Source organism: Enoplosus armatus, chromosome 12, assembly GCF_043641665.1.
Source record: "Enoplosus armatus isolate fEnoArm2 chromosome 12, fEnoArm2.hap1, whole genome shotgun sequence".
Lineage (NCBI taxonomy): Eukaryota > Metazoa > Chordata > Actinopteri > Centrarchiformes > Enoplosidae > Enoplosus > Enoplosus armatus.
The window spans coordinates 8,226,250-8,239,842 of record NC_092191.1 but is presented as its reverse complement, the minus strand read 5'-3'; the positions used below and the strand labels follow the sequence as shown (position 1 = coordinate 8,239,842).

Below are 13,593 nucleotides of genomic sequence, written 5' to 3'. Positions count from 1 at the left end.
GAATATAACAACACAGCATCTGAAGATAATCCAAACTCACATCCAAGAGAAGAAGATCGACAAAGGTCAAACAAATATGTGGGTTTGTTCACCTCAAGTTTGACAGCTTCTGGAAGCTTCATTTGAAGAAGTCCTTGTTTAGGGGTACTATCTTCTTTTTTGTTTCCCCCTTTCCATTCTTTTTCATCATCACTGTCTTCTTCTTCCTCTTCCTCCTCAGGGGTTTTGGCATCTATGGAGAAGACTCCCGGCTCTATCAGTCTCAGAACTTTCCCTAGATCCTCATCCCCAAAAACCCCCATAACCAGTAGAGTGTAGAACAGTCTAATTAGGGGAACCAGCAGAAGCTCAATGCTGCCTCCTACAGGATCCCTCACACCCTGACCTACAGCCCATACTCCAGCAGTCAGCATCTCCACAGTCAGGTTCTTCAGTATTTCCAGAGGGATTTCTGGGCTGTCTGTGCAGGCTATTTCAATTGCACAATCTCCTTCCACCCCATCACTCCTGACAAAACAAGGGGATGAGAAATGCATCCGTGGTTTAAGGGATGTGGTAAGTCTAGTGCTGGGAATATCATTCCCTCCATTAACACCAATAGCAGGGCTGGGATAAAGGGTGATTTCTCTGGTCTGATCAGTCATAGGCACAATGTACTCATGATTCATCATGAGACATGCTGCAGTGTGGCTGCTGAGGTGAACCTAAAGAACAAGAACCATAATTTATTTACTCTCCGAAGACCAAAGTTTCCTCATCCTGTTGTCGATGAATATTATCTAAAAAAAAACATGAACTTGAACAAGCAATCACCTGAATAAGCAGCTGGTAAAATGCAGAGCGGAGTGGGCCAGGGAGGTGGGGATTCTGAATGGCATGAAGGACCTGGGATTGGTCCACATGGCTGCAAAGGGCATGGCAAACTCTGGTGTTTCCAAGGGCGCATAATGAGCCATAGAGGAGGAGAGTTTGGTGGTGAAAGGTCAAAAGGTCATCAAGTTCCGACAGCTCCAAAATGTCAACACACCTAGACGCATGTCATCAAAAAGTAAAGACAATTTCAGTGCTGCAACTATAAAGTGTTGCATTTTTGATGATGTTATACACTAAACAATGTGTGCTGCCTGGTGCTTGCAGATCACAGTGGAACAAGAGACATGTGGGATGCATAGCAATGCAAAAGCTCTTTAACCTGTTTTCATCAGGGATCTGGAGGGTCATGAATTGCAGGGGCTCAGAGCACTGGACTCTCCAGCCATGGCACTCATCTGGCCGATCCACCATCACCTTTAAAGCACGGTCTGGTACTCTGGTCCACGAAACCGGGCTTAGATGCTGGACCTGTAACCTTGGAGGACACAGAGGAGTGGCATTCCTTCTTTGGCTGCGAAGCAAACCTGCTGACAGTGGCATCACATTCTGGAACGAGAGGAAAACAAATACAGAGATAATGTGAGAATAAAACAGGTTGAAAAGGGTACTTCACAGAGCAGAAACTTCTCAACTATGCAATCCAATTAATTACTGATCCAATCTGTCAACAACAATTCATCCAAATTTCTTAAATATGTTTTTCTTTAAATCATGCTGACCAGACAAGGTTGAAAAAACACAACGTTCTTCTCACGTCTTTGACAGGATTAATAATTAAGAGTTCCTTTACCTTAATGCGTCCCACTTCAAACTGAAACATATTGCTGGTGGTGGGCTTGACAAAAACAGCAGGAAACAGCTTTGTACTGGCTTCCACCTGATTAGCAGTGAAACAGTACTACATCAGTTTTATAATGCAATGCTCCCTGTTTAAAATTATTCACTATAATTACTTTAATAAGTTATTCTCCCAAGCATAACATACATAACTCAATAAGAAGTTTAATGTATATTACATGGATACATAGATTAATATAAATGTATTACATTTAAGAGAAAATACTGATTAGCATGAACTAATGAAATAGATTCCTGTGTGACCTACTTGGTAGAAGATGGCCATCTCCACCCCACTGGAGGTAAAGGTGAGCAGCCCAGTGGCTGTGTCGATTAAACAGCCAATTTCCAACCCTGCACTTCTCCGACTCGGAGACAGGCCTGTTGCCTCTCCAGCACACACCATGTAACAGTTACACCGCTTCACACTGCAAAAGGATAGGCCGTTAGCTGATAATGAGAACTCAAAAGAAGTACCAGTGAATTTAAGGGGAGTCACAAGAGTTAATATAGCATTGAAGTTCAGTAATAATAACACAAGGTCGTCAGTAAAATAGTGAACAGAATTTCATTACAGGGTCTGTGATTATAGAGTAAGAAGGATAATCACGACAATAATCAATATCATATCTAACTGCAATTAGTTATATTGTTATAAGGATTTAAATGCTGTCTTGGTGTTTACTTACCTTTCCTGGACTTTGCCACTGTCATCTCCAAGGGTAACCGTCACAGTGTGGACGTTGTCAGTGTCAAAACTCATGTCATGTTGATGAAAGTCAGAGGTCACCCAGCCTACCCACACATTAAACGGCTCCTGGCCAGGAAGAACCCTCACTGAGTAATAATACTGAAACAGAGAGGTCAGTTGGTGTCATTGGTAATTGCATTTTGCATTCCAAGTTGTTTATTGTGGCGGGTAATTACATTTTGTCTGTCTGTTGTTATGTATGGGCATTATTAAGAAATGTAGAAGTAACAATAACAGTGCAAAATATTTGGTTTTCTTATTAGCTGTTCTGTGGTTATCTGGTCATGATGAGATAAGATGATGAGAAAATGAAGTCCTTACTCTGGAGCTCTGGATAAGGTGATCATAATTATCTTTGTCGACTACGACATCTTCTAGAAGCCGTGCAGATGAGTTGCTGCTGAGTAGGCCTGGTTTAGTCCTCTTCAGCATGAACCTTACGCAACAGAAACACACATGAATTCTTGCACAGCACAATTCATTTTTGCAGATTATTTTTGACAGTGGTGAAACAGAGAGCCTGTTTGCTATCTTTGTTTCTTTTAACAATTTAATTTTCTTCTGTTTTCTGTCATTTCATTTGGAAAAATGTAATTCATAACCATGCTTTTGATATTTTAAATCATCTGGCAGACAAAAATTGAGAAACATACAATACATAATGTTTCTAAATAACTGGTACATTATCCAAACTAAAGTAACACTTATGATCCAAATGTTCATGCTTTTGTGTTTACTCTTCCATATTGCTCAGTAAAGTGCTTCACAATAAGAAAATTGTTAAAAATAAAGAAAAAAGAGATAAGACCATACAAACATTAAAAAAGAGACAAACAATAAAACAAAGCAACAACAGGCCTTAAAAACACAATTCTAAACACTTGACACCACGAGGCGTTTATTCCAATTTTAGTTTCTCTACTACCTACCGTTGTTTCAATCTTGATGTTTTGTCTTGACTATGATCCTTATGGTTGAGCTCATCTCTTGAGCCAGCAAAGCTGTGGGCTGACTTCATCAGCACTTCAAAGTCAGAGTCTACCTCCTCCTGCTCTTTCCTTCCTAAAAGGACAATGGGAATTAACTACAGCAGGGCCCTGGGGAGCTTAAGCAGAACTACTCATCAAGGTCATAATAGTAGAATATCAGTAATCTGGACAGTGGATAATCTGGATAACTGCGAAGAATGACTATCCAGATCTCACACACTAATTATTTCACTCAATTTTCATCTTGTAATAGCTCCATAATTTTAACTTTCTGCATCAGAGGTAATAACAGTTGTTGTCTGAGCTCCTTATAAAGTTATCTTGAGTTCTATGTGGCTAACTTGAACATACTATATATGATATGACATGATGCAATATCGTCTGAACCTGGAGAGAGAGAGTTGGAGGCCACTGGAAGTACTCCCCCCGCAGGCTTAGTGAGGATCGCAGCACATTCGATGGACATGCTGAGCCGGTAAAAACCCATCTCACTGCCTCCACCGTGGTGTGCAAACAACCGCTGAGAGACCCTCAGGCTGGATAAGGAATCCGTTGAGCCACTGACTCTAGTGACCTTGAATAAGATTTGAACAAGATTTTCAGGATCAGTGTTGTCAATTAACCAGTTCTAGTAAAGTAAGTAAGCCTGGGTCCCACAGAGACCTGTATTGAAAGACTGCACACAATACCACATTACACTACAAGCTTGAAAAGACACATTAACCAAGCTACTAGGTAAACAAAGCCTATAGACTTGTAAACTAACCTGTAAGTTGTGATCATCTGGCATTATGGAGGTAAACTGAGGCTGTTTCCAACTCATCCACAGGGCTGGGTCTCTGGCCATGTTTACAGCAAATGGTTCATAGCCCTCCTGCAGGCCACACACTGTGAAGTACTGCAGAGAGCCCACTTGTCGACCCAGGTTAAGCCTTCCCACCTGGTTCAACCCAACACTAACCACAGGCAACAGGCCTGGGAAATATGTGGAGAAACAAGATGAAAAGAATTTCAGTCTGATAAATATATTGGATCTAGGTTGGACTTTCTCAAGAAAGGGATAGTACTGCCACATTAAAAACCAATGTCTTGATTTATTATTTTTCAGTTAAATAGATAGTATCAAGTCTATGCAATACACTGTACAAAGTCAAAAACTCTTCCAGACCGTCTCTGATATCAAAGTCCTTGGCTGCCAGCTCTGATCCTCTGTCATTAAACAGCACCTCTCCATTGAGCGTGACCATCATGGTGCGTTCAGCCACGTCCACCAAGCAACCCACCACATCGCCTCTCTGCCACGGACGTCCCAGGGGCTCCACGCCCTGATGGTACCACTGAGCCTGAATGCAAAAGGAAGACAAGGAGTTAGAAATAAAAAGAGACTAGTGTAAAAGCCTCACATAGGAGTAGGAAAAGAGGTTAGAGAACCAACACAGCACAGGATGGGATAAGATTACAAAAGGATCGTCAGACTCAGCTCAGCAGATTACAGTGGCTGTGCTCCACTTTGCTCATGTCTATGTCCCTCATGTTACATAGTAGCAATAATAACAATGCATTTTCTGTGTACTGATTTTAAATGTGGAAAAAAGTCCAGCAGAAACTGGCACTGTCTGATTGCACCAATTGGTTAATCAGGGTTACACATCTTAATTACAGCTTTTCTGTAATTGTGAACAGCTGTGTTGTTGACCAAGCACCAGGAGGTTGAAGACTATATTGCCTGGACGTCCAACTTATGTGTTGAGGTTAGCTGTTCTGTTGGACTTTTTGATGCATAATTTTAATTCCTCTCATTAGATGTTTATTTTACAGACGAGCATAGGGCTGCAGTTCTGTCTGTTCTCCAAATTATCCTCTGGCATCACTAATGATCACACAGCCAGAACACACTAGTTTGTAAACAGATTTTGACTTTCCATTAGATCCAGTCATATTGTAACTCTGTGTACTGTAAGAGTAAATCAAGAAATGTCCAAGGACTGTGGGAACATGAAGCACGGTTTCTCAACACACTTGAGCTTTATTATGACAAAAAGAAAAAAAAACAAAGTCACACTGTGATTTGGGCTTATTGCTGCTTTAACATCAATGTTGGCCATGTGGCCATGTTAAATGAATATCTCACCTCAAATCCATCGAAGACATATGCCTGGTCATCTGAGCCGAGCTCTTTATCTGGGGTACAGCCTGTATGGGCCCAGCCCACTCTCATATTCCCCGCTGTCGCTATTTCAAATTCAAAGTACCACTTCCCTCGGGTTACAGCGTATGATTTATCTGGTCTGAACACTCTGCACTTCTCAGGAAAAGGACATGGATTTGATAATGTGACTGTAAACCCAAGAAACAGAAAAAATATGGTTATCTGCTAAAATAATAACTGATTTGCATTCAGTTCCCTTTAAAATAGAGTGTATCTTTCCAATTCAACGTTTTATAAATATTATATAATAGTATCAAAATAGTGCAACTACTCTGCATTAGTTTAGTTGATGACAAACAGCCTTATCTTAATTAAATAGATGGGAGCTATAACTGATAAGATCAATGATAGGGCTTTGAGACATACTCCGCTCCTGGTTGAGGGGCTCCAGGCTGTAACCGTAGGCCAGCAGGGTACAGACAGCCTCTCTGGCACTCTCCCTGCCCACTCTCCTACTCCTTTCATCAAGAAGGCTGTAGGGCACAAGGTACGGGCTCCGCTTCGCTTTCACATCCTAAAAATACAGATGCAAAGAGTAAAAAATGGGCAACTTTATTTTTCAGAGAACTGTATCAATGTTTGTGTTGCCAGAGCATGTTGCTGCTATGTGCATTTCTATATTGTGACTGAGAGGCAATGTACATGGAATACTTTTTCATATACTATATTATTAATACTATCTGAAAACAATTGAAGACTAGTTTCGAGTAAGGCTACACACAATATGACTGAAAACAAGTAGTTCAAATGGATTCCTCCTCAGAAGTGCCTGACCAATGCAGTAATACAGCACAGAACATAAACCTGTTGGGCTCCATAGGTCCATCCCTGCTTTATACGCTCTCGGGCCCACACATTGTGATCATTCTCTGCCAGCAAGTTAACCACTTCCTCATGGGCTGGGCTCAGAAAAACCAGGTTCAGGTCTACTGGTGCAGGTCTATAGCCACTGGGCTGCTCATACCTGAGACAGGGAATAAGTATTGGACATGAGTGTGTCAAGATAGGAAAAGACATTCAAAAGTGAATGTAAAATGAGTGGTTATGATGCTTTTACAGTAATAGTCTCATAGTCAACAGACATAGCTACTGTAGGAAAACTCTTTGACATGTGGGGCTACAACAACAGTGCCCCATACTGACAAATTGAACATTTTCCTACTTGCAAGGGCTCCAATTAATCCATTAAACATGTACATACTTGGTGGTTGGTCTCATGTATTTAACTTTCTCCTCAGTGTGGTCATCAGTCAAACCAATGTGGAAACCAAGGGCAAGGAGAGTCCTACGGTAGAGAAACAAACAAACAAACAAACAGTCAGCAATCATGAAAACAAGCCCAGAAGACATGCTGATAACTAAAAAATGACAAAAAGACTGTTTACATATATCTTTGTATCATGTTTTTTTAAATCAAAATTGTTAAATAAATGAATCAAAATAATCAAGTAGAATAAAAAAGTTTTGTTTATTGTATGATGCAGATAGTAGAGCTCACCTGAGGGTGTCCTGAGCCATCTGAAGGTTCTGGTTCCTCTCCTGCTCTGACAGCTTGGAGAACTCCACCAAACAGGGATCATGCCTCTTCACTTCATCTCTCACCTGTTTGATAAAATCAAGTAAAACTGCAAGTAAAACTGAAGTGAACTGGACCAGTGAAGATTCAAGTCAAGCTTCAGATACAATGTGACAAGGTGACGTAACAGTTATTTGTCATTTAATTTATGCAATGTAATTAAACTATTGATGGGTTTTTTTCTTACAGGTCCATGTGTCCATCCGAGATCAATCTTGTCCATTGCCCAGAATTCATGGATATTCTCAGCCATTTTCTCTCGGATATCCTCAAGTTGTGGGGGCAATACCACCTATGGGGGTAATATGAGTTAAGTAAAAGTAACTAAACTATATATCGATATGGTATATTTCAACACAAAGGATCAACTTCAAATTCCAATTCTTCCAATTTAATATAATGTTTTCTAAATCTAAAATCTCTACCTGTAGAATAAGTTAGCAAATCAAAATAGATTAAAATGAAATAAAACACTGACTGTTTTTTTTTTTTTACCTTGCTGATGTCTACTGGTGTGGGAGTAAAGGTCACTGGAGTGGCAGCTACTAGGGGGCCAATGAGCTCTTGTTTCCCTTCTCCATGATCCAAGATGTATTTCTGACATGACTCTACCTTCAGCTTGACTCTCGGGAGCAGAGCATCAGAGCATGGAGCAAAACCTGGTGGGGGCAAGAAGCGAAACTCTCCATGCCTACCCCCAAATAGAAAACGAACCCTGATTTCCAGAAATAGAAAAAGGAAGGCATTTAGTGTATGTATTGAGGTCCTTACAGACACAAAAGTATGAATTGGGGCAAAAATGCACAAGAATGATGTTACAGTGAACTTTTGTCTTATCTTTAACATTTATTATACTCTTATAATACCATAGAAACGTGACAGCTGACTGAAAAAAGTATTATCAAATACAGCATGTTAAGTCAGAATTAACTTTTGAGCCATGTAGGCCAGTTAAACAAAAACATATCTCCACTACTGACTTGACTCCAGCAGAGAAGCTGACCACAGGACAAAGAAGTCCAGCAGCACTGAAGTTCTCCAACATGCCCTGCACAGGTAGACCGTTGACCCGGAAGGAGATGCAGGGAGCACTGAGGTCAAGACAGCAGCTGACCACATCTTCGTCTTTCAGCAGGTGAGGGAAGGGAGAGCTCACTCTGCGGCCCACACAGCCTGAGATTCAGGAGACACAGCCAGATTTATTTTTTTATTGTTTGTTGTTAGCTTCTCCTCATTCAAAATGAGACAGCATTTAAGTGCAGCAACGCATTATTGAAAGTATGTCTGCATCAATCAATCTCTCTCTATGCAGGCTTAAAGGAAAAAGCAGTAATATATTACTGGCTCTCTCTGGATCAGCAAGTGTTGATGAACAATGGCAACGTGCCTTTTATGGCACTAAATTAACTGCACTAAGATGAATTTTGAATGTGAATTTGTACCATTTTGTAACATCTCTAAATACTGATCTGTCTCAAAAAGTACCCTGGAATATGTGGAGCAATATACTCTAGTGTACATGTTTTTAAAACGTTCCTGTAATTCTATTATGCAATCTGCTGATCTGCATCTGTACTCTTTATAGATATCTTGCACTCCAAGATCACAATTAACCTCTAAGGATCAGTGAAAAACCATGTGACTGCTCACTATTGTGGGCCCTGAAAAAAACTGCACAAGACTGAAATATGGTTATACATGCAAACATATTTCAGTGAGCGAGTTCCCCAGGAGTACTCAACACTGAATCTTGTATCTCTTGTTTGATCTCAACCTTACCTGACCAGAGGTGAAGCCCATCAAAGCCATAGGAGCAGAGGTCATCTCCCACCCCGTTGCCCCCCCAGCCTTCACCCCCTGTGGGCCTGGGCTGGTATCCCTCAGAGCAAGCCCAGCCAACACGCAGGTGTGTGGGCTCAGACGTGAGGAAGGAGTCGACATGATCCACAACCAGCTCATAGTACCACCTCCGATGCTGGGCCGAATCTTCCCCCATAGCCAAGAAGATGTTTGGTCTCATGCTGTGGTGGAGTTATGTGCAGAGAGTATCGCAGACAAACAAAATAGTAGTGGTGCATGTCTTTGGTAAGATTTAGTTATGGTTTGGTTTTATGATTTTTAGTATAATATTAATTTCAAAGACATGAATAGGTGTTAGAAATGTCAAGAAATTGAACAGCAATATGATTACTACTACATGAAAAAAATAATTAAGAAGGAAATCCTGAGAAAGTGGAGAATTAAATGCAGTGTATGAAAATGATATGTATCGCCATTAAGGTGCTAAGGTAGAAAGATAGGATGGGGGGGGGTATGTACTGTATGACTGGAGTGAGTTACACACTGACTTTTTGGGTTGTACCAAAGAGAATCATTGAACTGAATATCTAATTAATAAGTACACAGTCTCTGGCAGGTGCTTGTTTGATTTTTACCATACTGCCCTGTGTAGGACCATACACTGCATTTCCCTTATGCAGGGCATTTGGTACTCTCTGCAGCCCACACAGAGCATAACACAGCACATTGCATTATTATAAATATATAAATTAATGAACAAATACAGAACCAGGCTCCTGTACTAGTTCTCCTTTTGACCTTCCAATATCAATGCTGAAACTAAATTAGCAGAGATAATTTGGAAACAGAGTATGAGAAACAAGATTGAGAGGTATGTGGACGAGAAAATCACCAATATGTTGGTGGAATTAAGTCTGGCCAACACACTGTCTGGAGAATAAATGCCAGTTCATATAGTGATACTAACCTTGACCTTGACCTTGACACAGCTCTTATGACAGTGAAAAGATGAGAACAGAAGGAAGGAATTGATAGAATGGGAAAAATGGAAAATTGGATCAAAATGGAAAAGAAGAATGGATAAAGAAAAAAGAATAGGAAAAAGAGCATCTGGAAGAATTGACAAAATGTGGTGGGCAACGAGGAGAAGATGGAAGAGAGAAAGGAAATTGATGAGATAAAGGAAATGAGAATGAAAGCAGATGTGCTAACGAGCCATTTAGTTGAACAAGAAGTAAAAGTGATGGAATGAGAAATTGCTTGAGGAGAAAGAGAGAGTTGGGGAATGGACTGAGCAGGTGTGAAGAATATGAAAGAAAATAATCTGTAAGGCCTGAGGAGCAAAATGGGCTGCTGATAGAGAAAAGCATGATAAAAGAAGGCAGCTGCTGAAGAAAAAAGGGCAGGGGACGTGAAGAAACAAGCTCAGAGGAAAAGAGAAATGGAAACTGACTACAAGATCAGACTGACACAGTGGGCCAAAATATTGAGAGACAGAAGGAGAACATGAAATATGATGAAACTGCCTCAAAAGTGTCCAAAGATTAACTCAGTTGAGCTATGCCTTCTCAGGCAGAGGGCAACTTCTCCCAAGTCTCATTGGAAGAGGCAGAGACGAAGACGAAGACATTTTTAGTCTGATCAATTCAGACAAAAATAATTGGTGCAGCAAATGAAGAGACGACACTGAAAGAGACAAGTACTTCTTCAATTAAGTCCAACAGAGAAAAGATGAGTTCTGTACTGTGGAGAACTCTGAAGTATTACTTGTGTCAAGGATGTGGACGTCATTACAGATGGAAAACTAATAAATGAATATCAAGGCCTCTACAGTTAACAAACAGCAATCAGCTAAACAAATGCATAAGCAAGCATGAGAAGAAGCCCTCATTCAGTTGTGCTTGCAAGAGAAAATAAAAGGACACAATATGGAGAATGCACTCTGCAGCAAAGACGCATTTGAAATATGCTGTTTTGTTATAGCAAATCATATTTCTAATTTTGAAATCTTTTGTATGTCAGATTTTTGTATAGTGACTGACAAACTGATCTAAATGCAGAGAAATTCAGAAAAACTAAAATTAAAAGGATTGAGACAGAATGGGGAGAGAGAAAAGAGACAAAACAAAGTAGTCCTATTGTGAGAAAACATTGTGAATTGTACCTGGTGACCTGATTAGCCAGACGTGTTTGGAGCAGCAAGTCTCTGTCTGGCAGCAAGTTGTCACAGATGAGGTTCTGATTGGACCGCACTGCCACACCATGGCACACACACAGAGAGCACAGCACCTCCAACACCTGGAAAAACAACTTGTCAGCACTTCATCTAGCAATAGCTCCATAATGATCCCACATTAGGGAACAGATCAAAAACTGCTATTACAGCCACGCTACTGTATGTTTTTACATTGGTGAAACATCATTTCCAAACCATATTGCAATGCATAAATAACAGGCACATTTTGAGGTGACATTTACACTACAACAGATGGTTTTTCTCTAAAAATCTTAGAAAAACTAACATGACTATGACAATAACTGGTCATTTTGCTTCCATTATTGATAACGCACGCACAATACTTCTCACGATTCTTATTTCAAACCCACACAAAAACACTACCTTGTGGTTACATCCATGTTTGTCAAGAAAAGAGATGATGGAATGAATGTGCCCTTCTTTGATGACATTCAGGACTTCAGGACTTTCCACAAGGACACACTGCAGAACCTCCAAGACTCCTGTACATTACAGTATGCAATTGTTCATTACTGGATGCAAGAACCCCGTTTTTACAGTTCATATTTCTATATATATATTTTTGCTATGCAGAGATAAGATATGGTAACAAAAGACATAATGTATAGAAGATAACAGTGTATACCTGAAATGTTTCACGACATAATCACTGATGTGAAAACAAACAGGTGTACAAAAAATATTTTGCATGTTTTGCAAATGAAAAACAGGATTGTTAATGAAGTGCCCAAAAATCCAACCAACCAGAAGAGGCCTCCAGTCGATCCAGCCTGCTAATCAGCCAGTCTAGAGAACCTGAGAAATGTGCACAGTTAACGCGGTTTCCCCAGATCAGAGCAGCTGAAGAGGAAAAAAGGAGGTAACATTAGTGGAGAGTTCATGGATCATTTGTAAGAAAGCAAAATGCATTTAAATGGTTATCAACAGAGGAAAAATGTGTATCCGTTTGGTATCTGTGTCAGTATATAATCAATGTTGTGGTGTCAGTATTGAAAATAAAGAAGTGGTATTGAGGCATCAACACTCAGAAGATGTGTGTTAATTCTCACCCAATAGTTCATAGAAACGGTGGAGGATAGTCTCCCACTCTTCTCCTGTGTCACTCTGTGCAGCCTCAGCAAAATGAGAAGCACTGCTATATTGATGTAGACGGTCAATACAATCCAGGACCAAATCTATCACACCCTGAGAAGAAAAGGGGGGTATACTTATGAAACAGTGGCAAACATTTTACACGTAAGACCGATGTATTCATTCACACATATACATTTACCTCTTCTTGAAACATGTTCTGTCGATTCTTTAGCGCTGCCATGTTGTTCTGTTTAGCTTCATGGTCTAGCCCCTCTGGTGGAGGCTGGAAATAGTTTATAAGGTCCTGCAGGCTACGTGTCACTATCTCCATTGGCAGGCTGACAGGCGTGAGGTTTCCTTGTTGACTAAAACCATCCAGTGTCCTACAGATACATGAGTATAATGCAACAATATATAACAGAGGGGATTTATTTCTGGCCATGTCTCAAACTACCAGACTTCCAAATCTTTTTGCTATTGTTAATAGAATCCAAGGTTTGAAACTGACCAATATGACTGGCCCTAGCAATTTTCTATGATACTATGATGCTATGTTATCCTTATTCGAATCAAGGGTCTAAGGATAGAGGATGTCGTATAGATTGCAAAGCCTTTTCAATCTGCATATGACACCCTCTATCATGTACCGCTGGTATACGATTGATTGACATGTATACAAGGACTAAAGCCCAACAGATAATGGATTTTTGAGGACTTTGACCTACTAAATATTTTAGAGTTTAAAAAACCCACTAAGGATATATTGGCCGAGATACTTTTTTAAAACACATAACAAAAACAAATAATCTTGATACAGATAACTTAGATTTGGGACATTTTACAGTTGAAGAAATCAACTTGTGCTCTCTGGTGGACAAACTATGTAATGGAGACACTAAATCACTTGCATTTCTGTACTGCAATTTCTTGTTACATATTGGCCAATATACACACAGCCTTTACTATATCAGTGTAACCATGTCTCTATCAGTGTGGCATCCACAAATGACTGAGGGACCAAATGTGGCATCCAGTACCTGATAAAGCGAGTGAAGCGCAGAGTAGCACTCCGGATTAGTCTGGCAGTGTGAGATTCTTCCCTCTGAGAACGAGACAGCGTCAGCCCATCGTCCATATGACCCTCGCTGTGCAAAAGGGCCTAGAAAACATAATTTGCAATCATTTCCTATTGATTCTTTCACTACAGTATGTTAAACTGCAATTCAG

General features: G+C 40.2%; 1 protein-coding gene across 1 annotated transcript in view; it reads right to left on the bottom strand.

Moving 5' to 3' along the window:
- The window catches only part of LOC139294576 (ryanodine receptor 2-like), a 61,496-nt gene that overhangs the window by 40,732 nt on the left and 7,171 nt on the right, over positions 1-13,593 (bottom strand). The window contains exons 12-37 of the mRNA XM_070916493.1: positions 13,404-13,525; positions 12,566-12,749; positions 12,342-12,477; positions 12,037-12,132; positions 11,656-11,774; positions 11,200-11,333; positions 9,015-9,256; positions 8,216-8,408; positions 7,731-7,950; positions 7,423-7,527; positions 7,158-7,261; positions 6,861-6,944; positions 6,464-6,623; positions 6,026-6,173; positions 5,582-5,787; positions 4,619-4,793; positions 4,217-4,425; positions 3,838-4,024; positions 3,391-3,523; positions 2,783-2,897; positions 2,400-2,560; positions 1,979-2,138; positions 1,664-1,750; positions 1,193-1,419; positions 814-1,027; positions 93-704 (exon numbers count right to left, since the gene is read on the bottom strand). Coding sequence (XP_070772594.1) covers positions 93-704; positions 814-1,027; positions 1,193-1,419; positions 1,664-1,750; positions 1,979-2,138; positions 2,400-2,560; positions 2,783-2,897; positions 3,391-3,523; positions 3,838-4,024; positions 4,217-4,425; positions 4,619-4,793; positions 5,582-5,787; positions 6,026-6,173; positions 6,464-6,623; positions 6,861-6,944; positions 7,158-7,261; positions 7,423-7,527; positions 7,731-7,950; positions 8,216-8,408; positions 9,015-9,256; positions 11,200-11,333; positions 11,656-11,774; positions 12,037-12,132; positions 12,342-12,477; positions 12,566-12,749; positions 13,404-13,525 — 4,533 coding nt within the window. The remainder of the gene's footprint in view (positions 1-92; positions 705-813; positions 1,028-1,192; positions 1,420-1,663; positions 1,751-1,978; positions 2,139-2,399; positions 2,561-2,782; positions 2,898-3,390; positions 3,524-3,837; positions 4,025-4,216; positions 4,426-4,618; positions 4,794-5,581; positions 5,788-6,025; positions 6,174-6,463; positions 6,624-6,860; positions 6,945-7,157; positions 7,262-7,422; positions 7,528-7,730; positions 7,951-8,215; positions 8,409-9,014; positions 9,257-11,199; positions 11,334-11,655; positions 11,775-12,036; positions 12,133-12,341; positions 12,478-12,565; positions 12,750-13,403; positions 13,526-13,593) is intronic.